The 17746-nt window shown below is 42.1% G+C and overlaps 1 protein-coding gene across 1 annotated transcript in view; it reads left to right on the top strand.

Annotated features, from left to right (window-relative positions):
- kynu (kynureninase) overlaps positions 1-17142 on the top strand; it is a 141383-nt gene extending 124241 nt beyond the window's left edge. The window contains exons 13-14 of the mRNA XM_060827739.1: positions 4311-4541; positions 16999-17142. Of these exons, the coding sequence (XP_060683722.1) occupies positions 4311-4541; positions 16999-17142 (375 nt within the window). The remainder of the gene's footprint in view (positions 1-4310; positions 4542-16998) is intronic.
- The last annotated feature ends 604 nt before the right edge of the window (positions 17143-17746 follow it).

Below are 17746 nucleotides of genomic sequence, written 5' to 3'. Positions count from 1 at the left end.
AATCTTACATAAACAATGGGACTTTCAACAATATGATACTCCTGCAGTAAGGAAGTATAATATTAACCTTGACTTCCATAATCAAATTTTGTTGTGGAATTTGGACCCATAGGTTTCTGACTGAGACAGAACAGTTCCATCAACAGATCCAACAGCAGTGCTAACAAAACTGTAATGTTCTGCCTAATGTGTTATTAGCAAATTCAAACTTTGCTACTGCTTCATTAATGTTCTATTTATTGTGTCGGCTGTCACTGGTATCAGTCATGGCTCAGTTAGCACTGCTGAATGTGGTGTTCAGCCCTGGGATAGAAATGGCAACTTAATGCAGAGAGTTTGGTAAGATATGGCAAGAAAACTCACTCAGTCTCATGGCAAAAATCACTCCACCAAAATGGATACAACTTAGATTCCCTACTGCACGGCAACAAGCCCTTCGGCCAAACCAGTCCACACCAACCCTCCAAAGAGTAACCCACCCAGACCCATTTCCCTCTGACTTACACACCTAGCACTACGGGCAATTCACCTGGCCTGCACATCTTTGGATTGTGGGAGGAAACTGGAGCACCCAGAGGAAACCCACACAGACCCAGGGAGAATGTGCAAACTCCAACGGACAGTTGCCTGAGGCTGGAGCTGAATCTGGGACCCTGGTGCTGTGAGGCAGCAGTGCTAACCACTGAGCCACATTCTGGATGCATCCACCAGCAGGAACATCCTCTTGCACCTCTTACCCACCTAACTCATCCTTCGGTGACACGGTGCCTCTCCCTTGATTTGATTGAGAACTGCCGACAACCATGGTCAACATTCTGACTTTGTGCCCATGTTCAATGATAAGTCAAGACAGAAATTATTTCAGCCTCGTAGTTCTGAGTGAAGGCACAAAGTAAGGCAAAGCTGGAATGCTGTGAGCATCCAGGTGGGTAAAGGTGAATGAGTGCAAATGAATAGCCCTCTGATGTGCTTTGCTTGGATCGATGAGTTGGGTGCCTGCTGAAGTCCCTAGGTATGTGTTCTTACTTTCATGTTGGAAATTATCAACATCTACTTTCCTCATGGTGGAATTTCCTCTAATAGGATGCTGCACATTAATGAGGTGAATTTTACAGTTAACCAAGTTAAAAAAATCAACATTAATCTCTGTCAATAGGCATCCAAACACTGCCAATCGATAATTTCATATTGATGCAATAAACACCGTTTGAAAAAGGAATTAATTGCTCCTGAAATTGAAGGAGGCCTTGCCCTAATTCGCCTGCAATTCTCCCACATTCCTCACTGTAGCCCACATAAGGCCATCTGCTTAATTTCACCCTTTGTTCCCAATTGTATTTTTGGGAAGCATTGCGAATTGTACATTTTATCCCCCTAATAAGGAAAAAAAATTAAGAGAAATATGACATGATTAGTTGTGCTTTTGCACTCAGCCCACAGGGTGACCAACTGAACAACTGATCCTTATGTGTTTCTGGCCATAGGTTGGAGTTAGAGTGTTAACTTGTCACCTTCATTCAAACCTAAGTACTTCTCAAGTGAAAAATCCTTCTCCTACTCCATAACCCCAAATTTCTGTCAGTCTGTTAAATACTAGCATTTTCAATCTAACCTTCACCAGTCGAGACAAATGTTTTGTCTTGTCTGAGTTTTGGTATTGTTACAGTCACCACTTGTTTTACAAAGAAAAGTTTTGATTGCTTTATAAAAGAGCTTTAGTGATGCTTCTCTTAAGCCTAATACAATACAATTGCAAATCAAGAAAGACAGATCTCAAAGAATTTGAGACAACAGTTATATTGTCCAAGGACATATTCATTAGAGTAACACAGCTGAAAGAACTGTATCTTGAAGATTTTCTAATCAACCTGTTCAGAAATGCAATCACAAATCTTTGGAGCAGATAGGAATTGAACCCCTGTCTTATGATTCAAAGGTACAGACTCTACTACTGTACCACAAGAATCCTTCCTGTATCACAGAAATTCCATTAAATAATTTGGGTCAGGCAGTATGTTATCTGGCTCAGTTTGAAATCCTGTTAAGTCCACAGAGGAGAAAGCTAAGGTACAATTTTTGTGCTCATGCCAACAACTGATACTTCAATATAAAGGGTGTAAAAAGTGAATAATTAAATTAATTAAAAATGAGCTGAATAAATTTGTTCCTCGTCAGGAATTGCTTTAATGTTTGCTTCAGATTTTTCTTTAGAGCAGACTGTTCTCCAGGGCAAATAGAACACTCATATCAGTAATCTAGAACTCAAAAAATAGCAGTTTCTATTAGTAGTGTAATTTAATGTATGCATTTGGAAGGTAGCTGATTTTTGACAGGTAATCTATCAAAATAGCTGGTAGGCAACAATTACCATTTTGTCATACTAGTCCTTTTAAGTAAACTATAAATTCAATCTGCATAGCTAATGCAGAAATTATACATCACTTAAAACATTTGCATTTATCTGAATTTCAAATAGAATGCTCCCTTTATCCAAGGGTCATTGTGTTGAAGGTTAGGGAAGTTGAAGGAGCATTTAATCTTTTCTCTTCCAGAGAAGATTTAGCAATTCTCAGCCCATTTCCTGGATGCTGATTGTCCTTCAAATCCTCCAATATTATAGATAGGCAGCCATAAGACCATAAGAAAGAGGAACAGGAGTAGGCCATCCAGCCTGTTCTACCATTAAAGGGATCATAGCTGATCCATGTGCATGTTCTCATCCAGAAGTTTACTAGAAGATAAGACATACATGCAAGTTAGGCCATTCAGCCCATCGTATCTGCTCTGCCTTTGATCATGACTGATATGTTTCTCAACTCCATTCTTTTCTCCTTTCCTCTAACTACTCAAGAGCCCAACTATCTCTGTCTTAAAAACACTCATTTAAAGTCCCATCACTCTAAGGCTGTGTTCTTCTCTGTGTCCACTCCAATCAGGCCTCTCAGTATTCTGTAAGTTTCAATCTGATTCCCCCCTCATCCTTCTAAACTCCACTGAATACAAACCCAGAGTCCTCAACCATTCCTCATATGGCATGACTTTCATTCCAAGGAGCATTCTTGCAAACCTCTTCTGGAATCAGCACATTCTTCCTTAGACACTTGGCCCCAAATTGCTCGCAATATTCTCAATGTGATCTGACCCCCAGAGTCTTATACATCAAGATTAGAGTGGTGCTGGAAAAGGGATGCTGCCTGAACTGCTGTGCTCTTCCAGCACCACTAATCCAGAATCTGGTTTCCAGCATCTGCGGTCATTGTTTTTACACCGTGCTGGAAAAAAAAAGCAGGCCATTCCTGATGAAGGGCTCCTGCCCGAAACATCCATTTTCCTGCTCCTTGGATGCTGCTTGACCTGCTGTGCTTTTCCAGTACCACTCTAATTAGTCCCACTCTGACCTCCAGCATCTTCAGTCCTCACTTTTGCCAGAGTCTTAGACATCCCTATTCTTGCCTTCAAGCTGTCTTGAAAGGAATGCTAACATTGCATGCCTTCCTAATTTCCAACTGAACCCGAGCGTTAAGAGAATCCTTTACTAAGTCTCCTATGTCCCTTTGTGCTTCAGTTTTCTGAAGCCTTTTCCCAGTTAGAAAATAGTGTATTCTTCTATTCTTCCTACCAAAGTGCATTACCTCACTCTTTCCCACATTGTATTGAATCTGCCACTTCTAAGTCCAAACTGCCAGCCTGTCCAAGTTCTAGTCATTATATTGAATATGTTGATCCCAATGAGATTGGGAAGACGATCAAGAACATTCAAGGGTGCAGGAAATTCTTGGCAGGATCTGTTCTCACCTTTTGAATGCCTCTGTGTTTTATTCACTGTGTGCAAGAATCACAACAGTTAAGTGGAATTGAGTAACTAATCAGTCATGATGTCACTGAATGGCGAACCCAAAAAGCTGCTTTGTTTTGTTCTGCTTCTTTGTCACTGGGAGAGATTTGACATCTTCAAGCACTTCATTAACATTCAGTGCATCCTCTCTAAATCTGAACTATTTCTTCACAGTTTAAGTATTACAGTTAGGAATAATTTACTCATGGTCTGAATGTAAAGATGGAATGCAGAACAAAATTGGTGTATCAGAGTTGAATGAGATTTTATTTTCTAAGTTGAAAGTTACAGTTTGTTTCTCTTACAGTTATTGCACTGCAACAAAACAAAGAAAATTTATCATTTTTTATATTTTTACATGGAAAAAAATTAATGTTTAATCCAAAAGTGTTGTACGGTTATATTACTGTAAAATGTGATGTATTTAATGTGTGTCTTTGGCAAATATATTTGTGATTAATTTCATTTATTTCAGATCTTCAATCAAACTGACATGAAAGCTCTGCGGAGAAAATCTGTTTTACTTACTGGTTACTTGGAGTGCCTGATCAAACATTACTTTTCAAAGGTTCCAGATAATCCACAGAAACCATATGTCACTATCATTACTCCCTCTGATAGTGAAGAACGAGGCTGCCAACTCTCATTGGTTTTTTCAAGATTTACCAAGTCAATTCTCGTGGAATTGATGAAAAGAGGAGTTACTGTAAGTAAAATTTTGGCATTTGTTGTTTACTGCTGTTAGCAACTCAGGCTTATCATAGATACACTCTCAAATACAATAATAACTTCAGTTGTCTACTTATTTTGCAGTTGAACTTTATTTCCTAATGTCTACTTGTGTACATCCACAATGTGGAATGTAAGAAGGGCATTCCTACATGATTTGGATCAGATACTTAGGTCATTCAGACATATGGGAATAAAATTTCATGGGCTCTGACTTTCATCTGCAGAGATCAACTAAAGACCAATGTCTGCTGAATTCCAAATGAACTGAGAAGCAGATAGTTTTATACACCCACCTCATCTACATGATTGCAGAATGTATCTGAGTGGCTCCCATGCTGCCTCCTTCTTCTTAGCACTGCTAACGCCGCCTCTGCTCAACTGGAGAGCCAAGTGGCATTGTGCAGAATCCACATGATGTAAAAGGCTTGCAGTTCTGAAAGGCAGGCTGTTTCTCTTAAAGGAAGCTATAATGTCTAATATTGGTGGCATTTGGCTGATAGAAATTTGTTTTCAAACGTTTGCATATTCTGTCTGATGGAAGGGAGTATAACCTGATTGGGAGGGGTCTTTGATTATGTTGGTTGCTTTCCCAAGGCAGCGGGAAGTGTAGAAAGAGACAATGAAAGGAAGGTTGGTTTGTGTGTTGGACTGGACTGTGTTCACAACTCTCTGTAATTTCTTGTGGTCTTAGCAGATTGGTTGCCATTCCAAGCTGTGATACATCTGAATATGAAGCCTTCTGTGGTGCATCTACAAAACTTGTTAAGAATCCTTGTTTATATGCTGAATTTCCGTAGCCTTCTGAGGAAATAGAGGTGTTGATGTGCTTTCTTGACTGTCGTGTTGATGTTGATAGACTAGCATAGATTATTGGTGATAATTACTTCTTGGAATTCGATACTCTTCACCATCTCCACCTCAGCACCAGCGATATAGACAGGGGCGTACCTTTCACCTTCCTTAAGTTAATGATTAACTTCTTTGTTTTGCTGATATTAAGGTAGAGATTGTTGTCTTTACGCCATACCATCAAGCTATCTAACTCTTTCTGTACTTTGTTTCATTGGTTTCTGAGATCCGATCCACTATGGTGGTGTCATCAACAAATTTGCAAATGGAGTTATGGCTTAATTTGTCTACATAGTCATGAGCGTATAAGGAGTATAGTAAATGGCTGAGCATGTAGCCTTCCAGGGCACCGGTGTTGAGGATTATTATGGAGGAGGTTTTGTCACCTATCCTAGCTGATTACTGTCTATGGGTCAGGAAGTCGAGGATCCAGTTGCAGAGGGGCATGTAGAGTCCCAGATCTCAGAGTTTGGAGATAAATTTGGTTGGAATTATGGTGTTGAAGACGGAGCTAAAGTCAATAAATAGGAGTCTGATGTAAGTGTCCATGTTATACAAATGTCAGGCCAGGGAGAAAGTTTCTGTCATGGACCTGTTATGATTTGGTGAATTTTTGTGGCTCAAAACAATCTGGGAGGCTGGAGTTGATGTGTGTTATTACTAACTTCAAAAGCACTTCATAATGATGGCTGTCAGAACCACAGGATGGTAGCTATTAAGGTGCGTTCCCTGATTTTTCTTTGTCATGGGACTATTGTGGTCTTCTTGAAGCAGGTGAGAACCTCACATCAAAAGTAAGGTGAAGTTAAAGATGCCTACAGATACACCCACCAACTGGTTCGTGCAGGATCTAAGTGCCCAGCTGGGGACTCCAGCTGGGCTAGTCGCCTTCCATGGATTTACTCTCAAGAATGCCATCCTGACATCTGTGGTGGTGACTATAGGTACAGGTCCACCCATGCTGACAGAGCAGGTGACATCGTTTCACTGACCTTCTGTTTAAAATGAGCACAGAATGCATTGAGCTTATTGAGGAAGGATTCGTTGTTGTCAGCCATTCTTCTCAACTTCGCTTTATAACCCATGATATTGTATAAGTTTTGCCACGGTTAAGGGGTGCTCATGTTGTTAGTTTGGAACTCTAGTTTCACTTGGTATTGTCTTTTGGCATCCTTTCAAGATGTTTTGTGCTGAGAACCTGGTAACAGTCCAAAAGAAGTCTGAAGGTATGAGTGGGTAATTAAGTTCAATGGACGCATTGTTGCACGTCATATCCAACTTGCTAATGCCACAGTCTATTAAGCAGTGTCCCTATTGTTTATTCCTCAGCATTCTCTGATTTCAATTCTTATGCTTAACATCAAATACTCCTGTTCACCATAACACACAATGCCGGTGCTTTCACACAGTGGGTAGTAGTAATGTCACTGGAGTAGTGATCCAGATTAACATCCCAGATTAATGCTCTGCAGATATGGATTCAACTCCCAATATGGCAGAGTTTGAAATGTGGATTCAATAAATGTTTGGAATAAAAGACCAGCCAACGACAACCATGTAATCACTGTCAATTTTCATCGATGCCATCAAACTACTTTATACAGCATTCAACAGATTAAGGGAGAATGTAAATGCATGGGAAGCAGTTCAGAGAAGGTTCATCAGACTAATATCTGGAATGAATTGATTATTTCATGAGGGAAGATTGAACAGTCCAGGCATGTATCTGCAGGAATTTAAACAGGAAGAAACAAATTGGTTGAAAGCCATAAGATCCTGAAGAATCTCAATAAGATAAATGTGGAGAGTATGTTTACTCTTATGGGAGATTCTAGAGCCGGTGATCATTGTCTAAGAATAAGGGGTACCCCAGTTAAAGCAGAAAAGGCAAATTGTTTTCTTTGATGATAAATAGACTTTGAAACTGTTGACCTGAAAAGGTGGTGGAAGCAAAGTGTTTGAATAGTTTGAATGCAGATGTGAATAGATTCACGTGAAGCAAAAGGGTAAAAGTTTTATGGGTAGATGGGAATGCAGATTTGAGGTTTCAACTGGATCGGCAATGATTGTATCAAGTGGTAGAGCAGATGAGGATGGGGTCCCCTGACTGGCCTACTCCAGCTTCTTGTTCATATGTAAGAACTGTTAAGTGTAAGGACACCTGCATCTCCTAATCCCTATCAGAAAGATGACAATACGACAACATGCGTCATCCGCTGTCACTAAAAACATTAATTGTATGTTCCTATCTTATATCCCATCTCAACACCCAACATACCCTCATCGCACACTCTGTCTTGATTAGCCACTGATTGTATGATCATAAACGTCTTGTTTCTCAGCCCAAGCCCACCTCCCAAATACAGATTTTCCCTTTTGATTTGCTGATATCTGGCATGGATACCTGGTACCTACCCAGCCACAGCATGTACAAGAGAGTCATGATGTGGAAGTGCCGGTGTTGGACTGGGGTGGACAAAGTTAAAAATCATACAACACCAGGTTGTAGTCCAACAGGTTTATTTCGAAGCACTAGCTTTGGAACGCTGCTCTTTCATCAGATAGCTGTGGAGTAGGATCATAAGACACAGACTTTACAGTGAAAGATCATAGTGTCATGCAACTGAAACAATATATTTAACATAACTAGATTGTTGTTAAGTCTTTCATCTTTTAGAATGGGTTGCAGATTTCAGTTCATTAATATGTAAATCCCAGAACCTTTTCCAAGCCCCATTCTTGAGAAAATTTAGGATTTGTGAAAAAAGGTGACCTCAGCTCAGACAATGTTGCGCAGTCAATCACTAGACAAGGATGTTGCCTCCCAGCCACGGAACACTTCAGCAGTCAGGGACATTCAGCCTCGAATCTTCGAGTGACTATCCTCCAAAGCGGATTTTGGGACATGCAACAACAAAGAGTGGCTGAACAGAGGCTGATAGCCAATTTCGGGTACCCATGGGGATGGCCTCAACCAGGACCTTGGGTTCATGTCACATTACAAGGGACCCCACTACACTAGACACACACACACACACACACACACACACACACACACACACACACACACACACACACACACACACACACACACACACACACACACACACACACACACACATTCTTACATACTCACATACTCACACAGACCCCCTCTTATACACATGGTCTCTCTCAGACACACACACATATACCTCCCACAAACCCATACACACATCCACTCACAGGCTTATACTCCACCACACTCATGCACACACTCTACCAAGCATTCACATAAACAGTAACATTCACACACAAACACTGACATACACACACACACACACACACACACACACACACACAGTCTCTCTCTCTCTCTCTCTCTCTTGCTCACTCGCTCTCTCTCTTATTGCATTGTCTGAGCTGAGAAGTCACTTTTTATTTATAAAATCTCCAGTTATCTCAAGAATGGGACTTGAAAGAAGTTCTGCGATTTGCATATTAATGAAGTAAAACCTGTAACCCATTGTAAAAGATGAAACACTTCACAACAATCTAGGTTTGTGAAATATATCGTTTCAGTCACATGACACCGTAATCTTTTGCTATAAATCCAGTGTCTTATGATTCTGCTCCACAGCTACCTGATGAAGGTGCAGTGCTCTGAAAGCTAGTATTTCCAAATAAATCCGTTGGACTTTAACCTGGTCTTGTGTGATTTTTAACCAAGAAAAAGAGAGAACAGCAGCAGAGAAAAAGCTTCCTCCTTTTTTAAATCAGATTTTGCAGATACTAGTTCAAGTACTGGCATTGCAGATACCTTGGAGGCTAAAATAGTGTGAGTCATACAGGCTCAAGTGAGCTGCAGCCAGAGTCCTTTTGTCAATTTGCTGGAGAGTGAGGTAGCAGCTAAGTTCCACAGATGAGATCTCGGAATGAGGAATGCCAAGTGGATATGAATGATATCCACTTGGCATTATGAGTGGCATGGTGGCTCAGTGGTTAGCACTGCTGCCCCACAGCACCAAGGTCCCAGTTTCATTTCCAGCCTCAGGTGACTGTCTGTGTGGAGTTTGCACATTCTCCCTGTGTCTGCGTGGGATTCCTCCGGGTGCTCTGGTTTCTTCCCACAGTCCAAAGCTGTGCAGGTCTGGTAAATTGTCTGTAGTGTTAGGTGCATGAGTCAGAGGGAAATGGGTCTGGGTGGGTCACTCTTTGAAGGATAGGTGTGGACCGGTTGGGCCAAAGGGTCTGTTTCCACACTGTAGGGAATCATATCTAATCAAATATGCATACATGAATCACAGTATTGTTACAGTGCAGAAAGAGACCATTTGGTACATCATGCCTGCACATGTTCTATTACCTATTGCTAATCTCCTACCTTTTCTCCACATTCCAGCACACCACTTCTTTCCAAACAATCATCCTAAATCTTTTTGAATGTCTCATTTGAACTTGCCTGCAACACAATTCTCGGCCATGCATTCCCCATCCAAACTACTCACTGTGTGAACAAGCTTTTTTAGCCCCATAACACCTTTGTTTCATGTGCACATCAGTTTCAATCTATGCCTTCTCAATATTTTCTTTTTTAGGAGTGGGAACACATTCGACCTATCCATACAGGCTTCTGACACATACTGGGCTGTCCCTATGTGCCCCCTTTTCCTTATTGCATACCACCCAATGCCTGGTGACACAGTATGCCCTGATAATGTCTCTGACGTGCAGCCTCCAATGACATCGCAGCATTGATTCTCACAACACTGATCTTAACCATTCATTTTAATATCCCAGAAAAGGGTTATAAGGACTTGCTCAATTTTGAATGATCCATCTGGATTTAAAGATAAATTCTCATTCATTTTCAAAAATGGAATGGATCAAATAACCTTCTTTAATTGGAATTTTTCTTGCCAATCCATATGTGATGAGACTTGTAACACTTGCTAAAATATGTTTAAATCACTGCATGGCAATCACCTTGTAAACTGCTTGTACAATGGACTTTCAGGAACTAATTCAAATCTAGAGGAAACTATTTCATTATTGTCACAGTGAAAAGTGATGATTTTTTAGAAGGCAACACAATTATAGGCCAGGGAATATGAACTCTCCGTGCCACATAAACAGGTTTCAAAACCTTGGCACACCAAATGTCTCTGCTTTCCTGCAAACAGAAAATTCAAATTTTCAAAATTCAATGAGAGCTGAGGCAGTCAACCCCAATAAATGGGCTGACACCATTACTGCCTCAAGATTTTGACAGATTGAAAACTTGGCAGTACAACTGAAAGTTTTGAATAATTGTTTTGAGCTTTGAAGGAGCAATATGCAAAAATTGTTGCGTCACCGTAGACTTACCAGACCATAGGGGCTGCTCTCTCATTAGCAAGAGAAGCAACTGGTGGTGATTTAACCTGAGGGCCCCCAGACCTCAGGCAAGGGAAGCGGTTGAGGAGGAGAGTCCTTAATGGTAACCTCAAACTGGTGATCGGAATTGAACGCACACAGTTGGCAACATACTGCTCTACAAACCAGCCAACTGAGCTAAACTGATTTACAATACGTTAAATAGGATAATTGGGAAAGTCAAGGAAGCAGAGTTGCAGCCAGATCAACCATTATCTTATTTTATGACAGAACAAGCTCAAGCAGCTAAATGGCCTCCTCCTGCTCCTACCTCAGATGCTCATATGCTTTAGTTGACACTTCCAGCACATCATAATGTGCTTTTCTGTTTGAAGATTGGTTACTCCTCCACTGAATCATGACATTCCTTTAGAACAATACATTCTGTTGCATGTTTCAGGTTAAGACCCTTCACAATACTGAGAATAAGAACACATTTTCGTATTTTTGTCTGTTTGCCACTTAATTCCTCTCATAAAAAAAGCCTTCACTAATGATTTCCCAATTTGTGAGGCAACTATAGTTCTGAGGCCTTCAAATCTCATGACATCTCATTGCAAACAGAATAATAAATAGAAGTATTAACTGCAACATTGCTACTGAGTGATATGATTCTTCAGAATCTTGCCCGACTGAATTAATTTTCTTGCGTCTGTTGTAGAACCCTTTTAGTATACTGAAAGAACCACCTTGAAATACCACACTATTAACCAGGGAAACATAGTGTTTTATCTATGATTACCACCTTCTGCAATGTGACATTTTGTCATGTTGGTAGATCTTATTTAATCAAATCCTATTTAAAACACATTGAGAGCCCCGTTACAGTTCGCAAGAAATTCACTTTGTGAGAATCTAATTGTCTTCAAATTCACTAAAGGTAACTGCCAAAGCCAAAACAAATTATCCATTCATGACTACCCTCAGGGAACTAGATTTATTTTTTTATCAAATAAATAATATTTGAAGCTTTACACATTTTTGTCTATGTTCACACAATGTGGGTAACACTGGAAATATTGCCATATTTTAAGTTTCTTACTTAAAACTATTGGTATTTACATTTTGTTAATTATATCCAAGATTTAATTGATGCTATGTTCTTTGATACACAGATAGAGCAGGGTTGTATACTCCATTGGTTGTCTGCAAAGCATTGTTTGGGAAATCATACTGTAGACATTTTGCCTGTTCACTTGGTTCTTCTCATGAAAGGAGGAATTACTTCCATCCAAAATACAATTCCAGTTGATCCATTAGCATCCTACAACAGTGAAATAAACGCATTTGTTAGTCTCACTTTTAGTTTAATAAAAGCAAAATACTCCAGATGTCAGAAATCTGAAACAAATGCAGAGAATGTTGGAGAAACTCAGCAGGTTTGGCAACAACTGTGGAGAAAGAAACAGAGTGTACACTATGGTCATATTGGTCACACCATGCCAACCTTGTTGCCAGCCCTGCTGCGTTTCTCCAGCATGCTTTGTGTTCGTTTCACCTATTTTTTTCGATGAAAGCAATGAGTTACTTCAACTCACTACCCAACAACAGGTAGCAAATCTGTTTTCGACGGGTAAAAAAGAAAAAAAAAATCAATTGTACCTGTTCAAATTCATGGGATAATACAGGGGCCAGCAAGGTTAATAACACAAACATTCTGGATTAGTGGTGCTGGAAGAGGACAGCAGTTCAAGCAGCATCCAACGAGCAGCAAAATCGACGTTTCGGGCAAAAGCCCTTCATCAGGAATAAAGGCAGAGAGCCTGAAGCGTGGAGAGATAAGCTAAAGGAGTGTGGGGGTGGGGAGAAAGTAGCATAGAGTACAATAGGTGAGTGGGGGAGGGGATGAAGGTGATAGGTCAGGGAGGAGAGGCTGGAGTGGACAGATGGAAAGGGAGATAGACAGGTCGGACAAGTCAGGACAAGTCATGGGGACAGTGCTGAGCTGGAAGTTTGGAACTAGGGTGAGGTGGGAGAAGGGGAAATGAGGAAACTGTTGAAGTCCACATTGATGGCCTGGGGTTGAGGTGAGGGAGGAGGTGTGGGTACAGGTTTTACAGTTCCGGCGGTGGTGGGGGAAAGTGCCAGGATGGGAGAGTGGGTTGTAGGGGGGCGTGGACCTGACCAGGTAGTCACAGAGGGAACGGTCTTTGCGGAAGGCGGAAAGGGCTGGGGAGGAAAATATATCCCTGGTGGTGGGGTCTTTTTGGAGGTGGCGGAAATGTCAGTGAATGATTTGGTTTATGCGAAGGTTGGTAGGGTGGTAGGTGAGCACCAGGGGCATTCTGTCCTGTTACAGTTGGAGGAGTGTGGTCTGAGGGCGGAGGTGCGGGATGTGGACAAGATGTATTGGAGGGCATCTTTAACTATATGGGAAGGGAAATTGCGGTCTCTAAAGAAGGAGGCCATCTGGTGTGTTCTGTGGTGGAACTGGTCCTCCTGGGAGCAGGTACGGCGGAGGCAGAGGAATTGGGAATACGGGATGGCATTTTTGCAAGAGCTAGGGTGGGAAGAGGTATAATCCAGGTAGCTGTGGGAGTTGGTGGGTTTGTAAAAAATGACAGTGTCAAGTCGGTCATCATTAATGGAGATGGAGAGGTCCAGGAAGGGGAGAGAAGTGTCAGAGATGGTCCAGGTAAATTTGAGGTCAGGGTGGAATGTGTTGGTGAAGTTGATGAATTGCTCAACCTCTTCGCGGGAGCACGAGGTGGCGCCAATGCAGTCATCAATGAAGCGGAGGAAGAGGTGGGGGGTTGTGCCGGTGAAATTACGGAAGATCAACTGTTTTACGTAGCCAATAAAGAGACAGGCATAGCTGGGGCCCATACATGTGCCCATGGCTACCCCTTTGGTCTGGAGGAAGTGGGAGGATTCAAAGGAGAAATTGTTAAGGGTGAGGACCAGTTCGGCCAAACGAATGAGAGTGTCAGTGGAAGGGTACTGTTGGGGATGTCTGGAGAAGAGAAAATGGAGGTCTTGGAGGCCCTGGTCATGGCGGATGGAGGTGTAGAGGGATTGGATATCCATGGTGAAGATGAGGCGTTGGGGGCCAGGGAAACGGAAGTCTTGGAGGAGGTGGAGGGCGTGGGTGTTGTCTTGGATGTATGTCGGGAGTTCCTGGACTAGGGGGGATAGGACAGTTTTAAGGTAGGTAGAGATGAGTTCAGTGGGGCAAGAGCATGCTGAGACAATGGGTCGGCCAGGGTGGTCAGGCTTGTGGATCTTGGGAAGGAGGTAGAACCGGACAGTGCGGGGTTCCCGGACTATGAGTTTGGAAACTATGTATGGGAGATCTCCTGAGGCGATGAGGTTCTGTATGGTCTGGGAGATGATGGTTTGGTGATGGGGGGTGGGGTAATGGTCGAGGGGGTAGTAGGAAGAGGTGTCCTCGAGTTGGCGTTTGGCTTCAGCAGTGTAGAGGTCAGTGCGCCAGACTACCACTGCGTCTTCTTTATCCGCTTGCTTGATGGTGAGTTTGGGATTGGAGCAGAGAGATTGGAGGGCTGCGTGTTGTGAGGGTGAGAGGTTGGAATGGGGGAGGGGCATAGACAGGTTGAGGCGGTTAATGTCCTGGCGGCAGTTGGAAATGAAGAGGTCAAGCGTAGGTAATAGGCAAGCGCTGGGTGTCCAGGTGGATGCAGTGTGTTGGAGGTGGGCGAAGGGATCCTTGGAAGGTGGACGGGAATCCTGATTGTGAAAGTAAGCTCGGAGGCGGAGGCGACGGAAGAATTGTTCGACATCACGGCGTGTATTAAATTCATTGATGCGTGGACGGAGTGGGATGAAGGTGAGTCCTTTGCTGAGGACTGATCGTTCGTCCTCAGTGAGGGGAAGGTCTGAAGGGATGGTGAAAACTCGGCAGGGCTGGGAGTTGGGAGCTGGGATCTGGTGTTGGTGTGGAGCTGTGCTCACACGTCCTCCCTCACCTCTATCCAAGGCCCTAAAAGAGCCTTCCACATCCATCAAAGTTTTACATGCACATCCCCTAATACCATTTATTGTATCCATTGCTCCTAATGCGGTCTCCTCTGCATTGGGGAGACTGGGCACCTCCTAGCAGAGCGCTTTAGGGAACATCTCTGGGACACCCGCACCAATCAACCACACCGCCCCGTGGCCCAACATTTCAACTCCCCCTCCCACTCTGCTGACGACATGGAGATCCTGGGCCTCCTTCACCACTGCTCCCTCACCACCGGATGCCTGGAGGAAGAACGCCTCATCTTCCGCCTCGGAACACTTCAACCACAGGGCATCAATGTGGACTTCAACAGTTTCCTCATTTCCCCTTCCCCCACCTCACCCTAGTTCCAAACTTCCATCTCACCACTGTTCCCCATGACTTGTCCAAAGTTGTCCTACCTGTCTATCTCCTTTTCCACCTATCCACTCCACCTTCTCCTCCCTGACCTATCACCTTCATCCCCTCCCCCATTCACCCATTGTACTCTATGCTACTTTCTCCCCACCCCCACCCTCCTCCAGCTTATCTCTCCACGCTTCAGGTTCTCTGCCTTTATTCCTGATGAAGGGCTTTTGCCCGAAACATCGATTTCGCTGCTCTGCGGATGCTGCCTGAACTGCTGTGCTTTTCCAGCACCACTGATCCAGAATCTGGTTTCCAGCATCTGCAGTCATTGTTTTTACCTCGTTGATAATAACACAAAGAATCAGTTTTTCTATAAATTGTCAAAAATATAGTATTTTAAAGAGGGGTAATACTGTTACTTAAATGCCAATATTTCTGAAAGTTAAGAGAGTTATATTTCACTAACATTTTAAAGATTTTTTGAAAGAAATAGTTAATTCGACTGTATTTTTTACAAGTCTGGTGTTGCTATTCTTTTTTAAATGAAGGCAATGTTTTAAATCACCAAAAAATGAGATAGATCGATATAGCCCTTGGTAGCCTTTCAAGACCTGTGTAAGCCCTTCAAGAGCTGCACACAGTTCCAAAGCAATAGGTTTCCAACCCCTGGGATAATAGATGAAGTGCTTCTCTTGATGGAACTTGTAAGCTATGCATAATTAATTAATTTGTCATTTTCGCCCTGGTGAGGTGTTTGACAATAATGTGCTCTAATGAAACTCAGGGTCAATTCTGGCACCACAGCCAAACCTGAACTGTTAAAAATGAGTAGTTTTACTTGCTCATTAAGACACTGTCTATTTTCTGCATTAACCTGCCTGCAGGCAGCCAGCGTGTTTATCTAAAGAAAGCAGAAGGTTCATAAATTCCTATAGATTGTGGTCCCATCGTGCCAAACAGATCTATCCCTGTTTAACGGACACCTGATCAGGAATGCTATGTTAGTTTTCACATTGGATAGAAGTAGGTCCATAGCTGACCTGAAGACAGTAGTGACCCATAAAATGAGTCTAACATGTTTCTTTCAGGAGAAAGAAGTGTTCTACAGAGCCTTACAAGAAAACCTGTGCTTGCGCTGCTCTGGACTTGCCCAACTATTACCATCTTCTTTTTTGTTCGATCATCCCAAAACCTTTTCCTTGCTAGCTTGCTGGCAGGAAAACAAAAATCAGCTCGTGGCCTTTACAGATGGAAAGTGGGTGAATGACATTTAAATAAAGTGTGATTGTTGTAATTGCTGTGGCTTCAAGCTCCCTCTGTTGAGTGGGTAATGACAGAGTGATTTACCATCAAACACTTCAAGTTAAAATTGGCCACCTGGTCAAAACAAAAGCCTTGGAGATCTGATCCAGTTTTTAGACCACTTGACATGATTCAATGTTTCGCAAAATGTGAAAGATGGTTGATTACCTTTATGATGTTTTTCATTCTTAATAGTTGGTTGTTACTTTCCCTAATTTTTAGTTTTCTCTCTGGCTTGTGTAAATTGAATGGCAAGATAAAATGAGCCAAAAACCCAAAGCAGAATGTGTCGTCCTACATTTTCTCATTTCCATCCCAGTCTCTGTTTTCTCTTCCAACAAGGATTAACAGTGTGGTTCAAGATGAGACTATCGGAACAAAGAGGCCACAAGATTTACATTCTGATTTTTTTCCATGGATGCTTTCATTCATATCAATTGGATGAAAGAGTGTGCAGTCACATTAGAAGACAGTGGCTTAGCAAAGCTAGCAACTTCTTAAACTATTTGCTCTTTTTAACCGATCAACTTTATTATCCATGCAATAAAGTCAGATTATCTTTTCTTCTTGCCAACAGTGTGACCAGAGGGAACCAAATGTCCTACGAGTTGCTCCTGTGCCTCTTTACAATTCCTATCATGACGTGTACAAATTCATCAAGGTGTTGAATGAATCATTCAAGGCCACAGGGCACCAAGTCAATGACGAAGCTTCTGTATAACTCGGCCTGATTCCTTTCCACGAGACGCGTAAGGGACACAACCAGTTACTCCACCATTACAAAATATGCTTCCACATTAATTAGTGACTTGTCTAATTTCCTTCTGCTTGTTTCTGACTGTTTTTATCTCTAATTTCCTGTCAGAAATTTGGATTTCAAGTGAATAATGCTTGTTCGAGATAAATGAATTGATGAACATAGAAATATTGTAGAATTTAACATCTTACAATGCCAAAGCATGCAAGGCTGTGGGCCTTAAACTGGAAAATGGGATCAGAATAGTTCTATAGGAAAAATGTTATTAAACTTGAAAGGATGTAGAAAAGATTTACAAAAATGTTGATGGGGTTGGAGATTTGAGCTATGTACAGAGGCTGAAAATGCTGGGGTTAGTTTCCCTGGCGCATCAGATGCTAAGGGGATGGCCTAATAGAAATTTATAAAATCCTGAAGGGCATAGATAGGGTGAATAGCAAGGGTCTTTTTCTCAGGATAGGGAAGTTCAAAACTAGAGACCATAGGTTTAAGGTGAGAGGGGAAAGACTAAAAGGGACCTAAGTGCCAACTTTTTCACTCAGAAGATGGTACATGTATGGAATAAACT

This window comes from Hemiscyllium ocellatum, chromosome 7 (genome assembly GCF_020745735.1).
Source record: "Hemiscyllium ocellatum isolate sHemOce1 chromosome 7, sHemOce1.pat.X.cur, whole genome shotgun sequence".
Taxonomy (NCBI): Eukaryota; Metazoa; Chordata; class Chondrichthyes; order Orectolobiformes; family Hemiscylliidae; genus Hemiscyllium; species Hemiscyllium ocellatum.
This window is presented reverse-complemented; position numbering and strand designations above follow the sequence as displayed.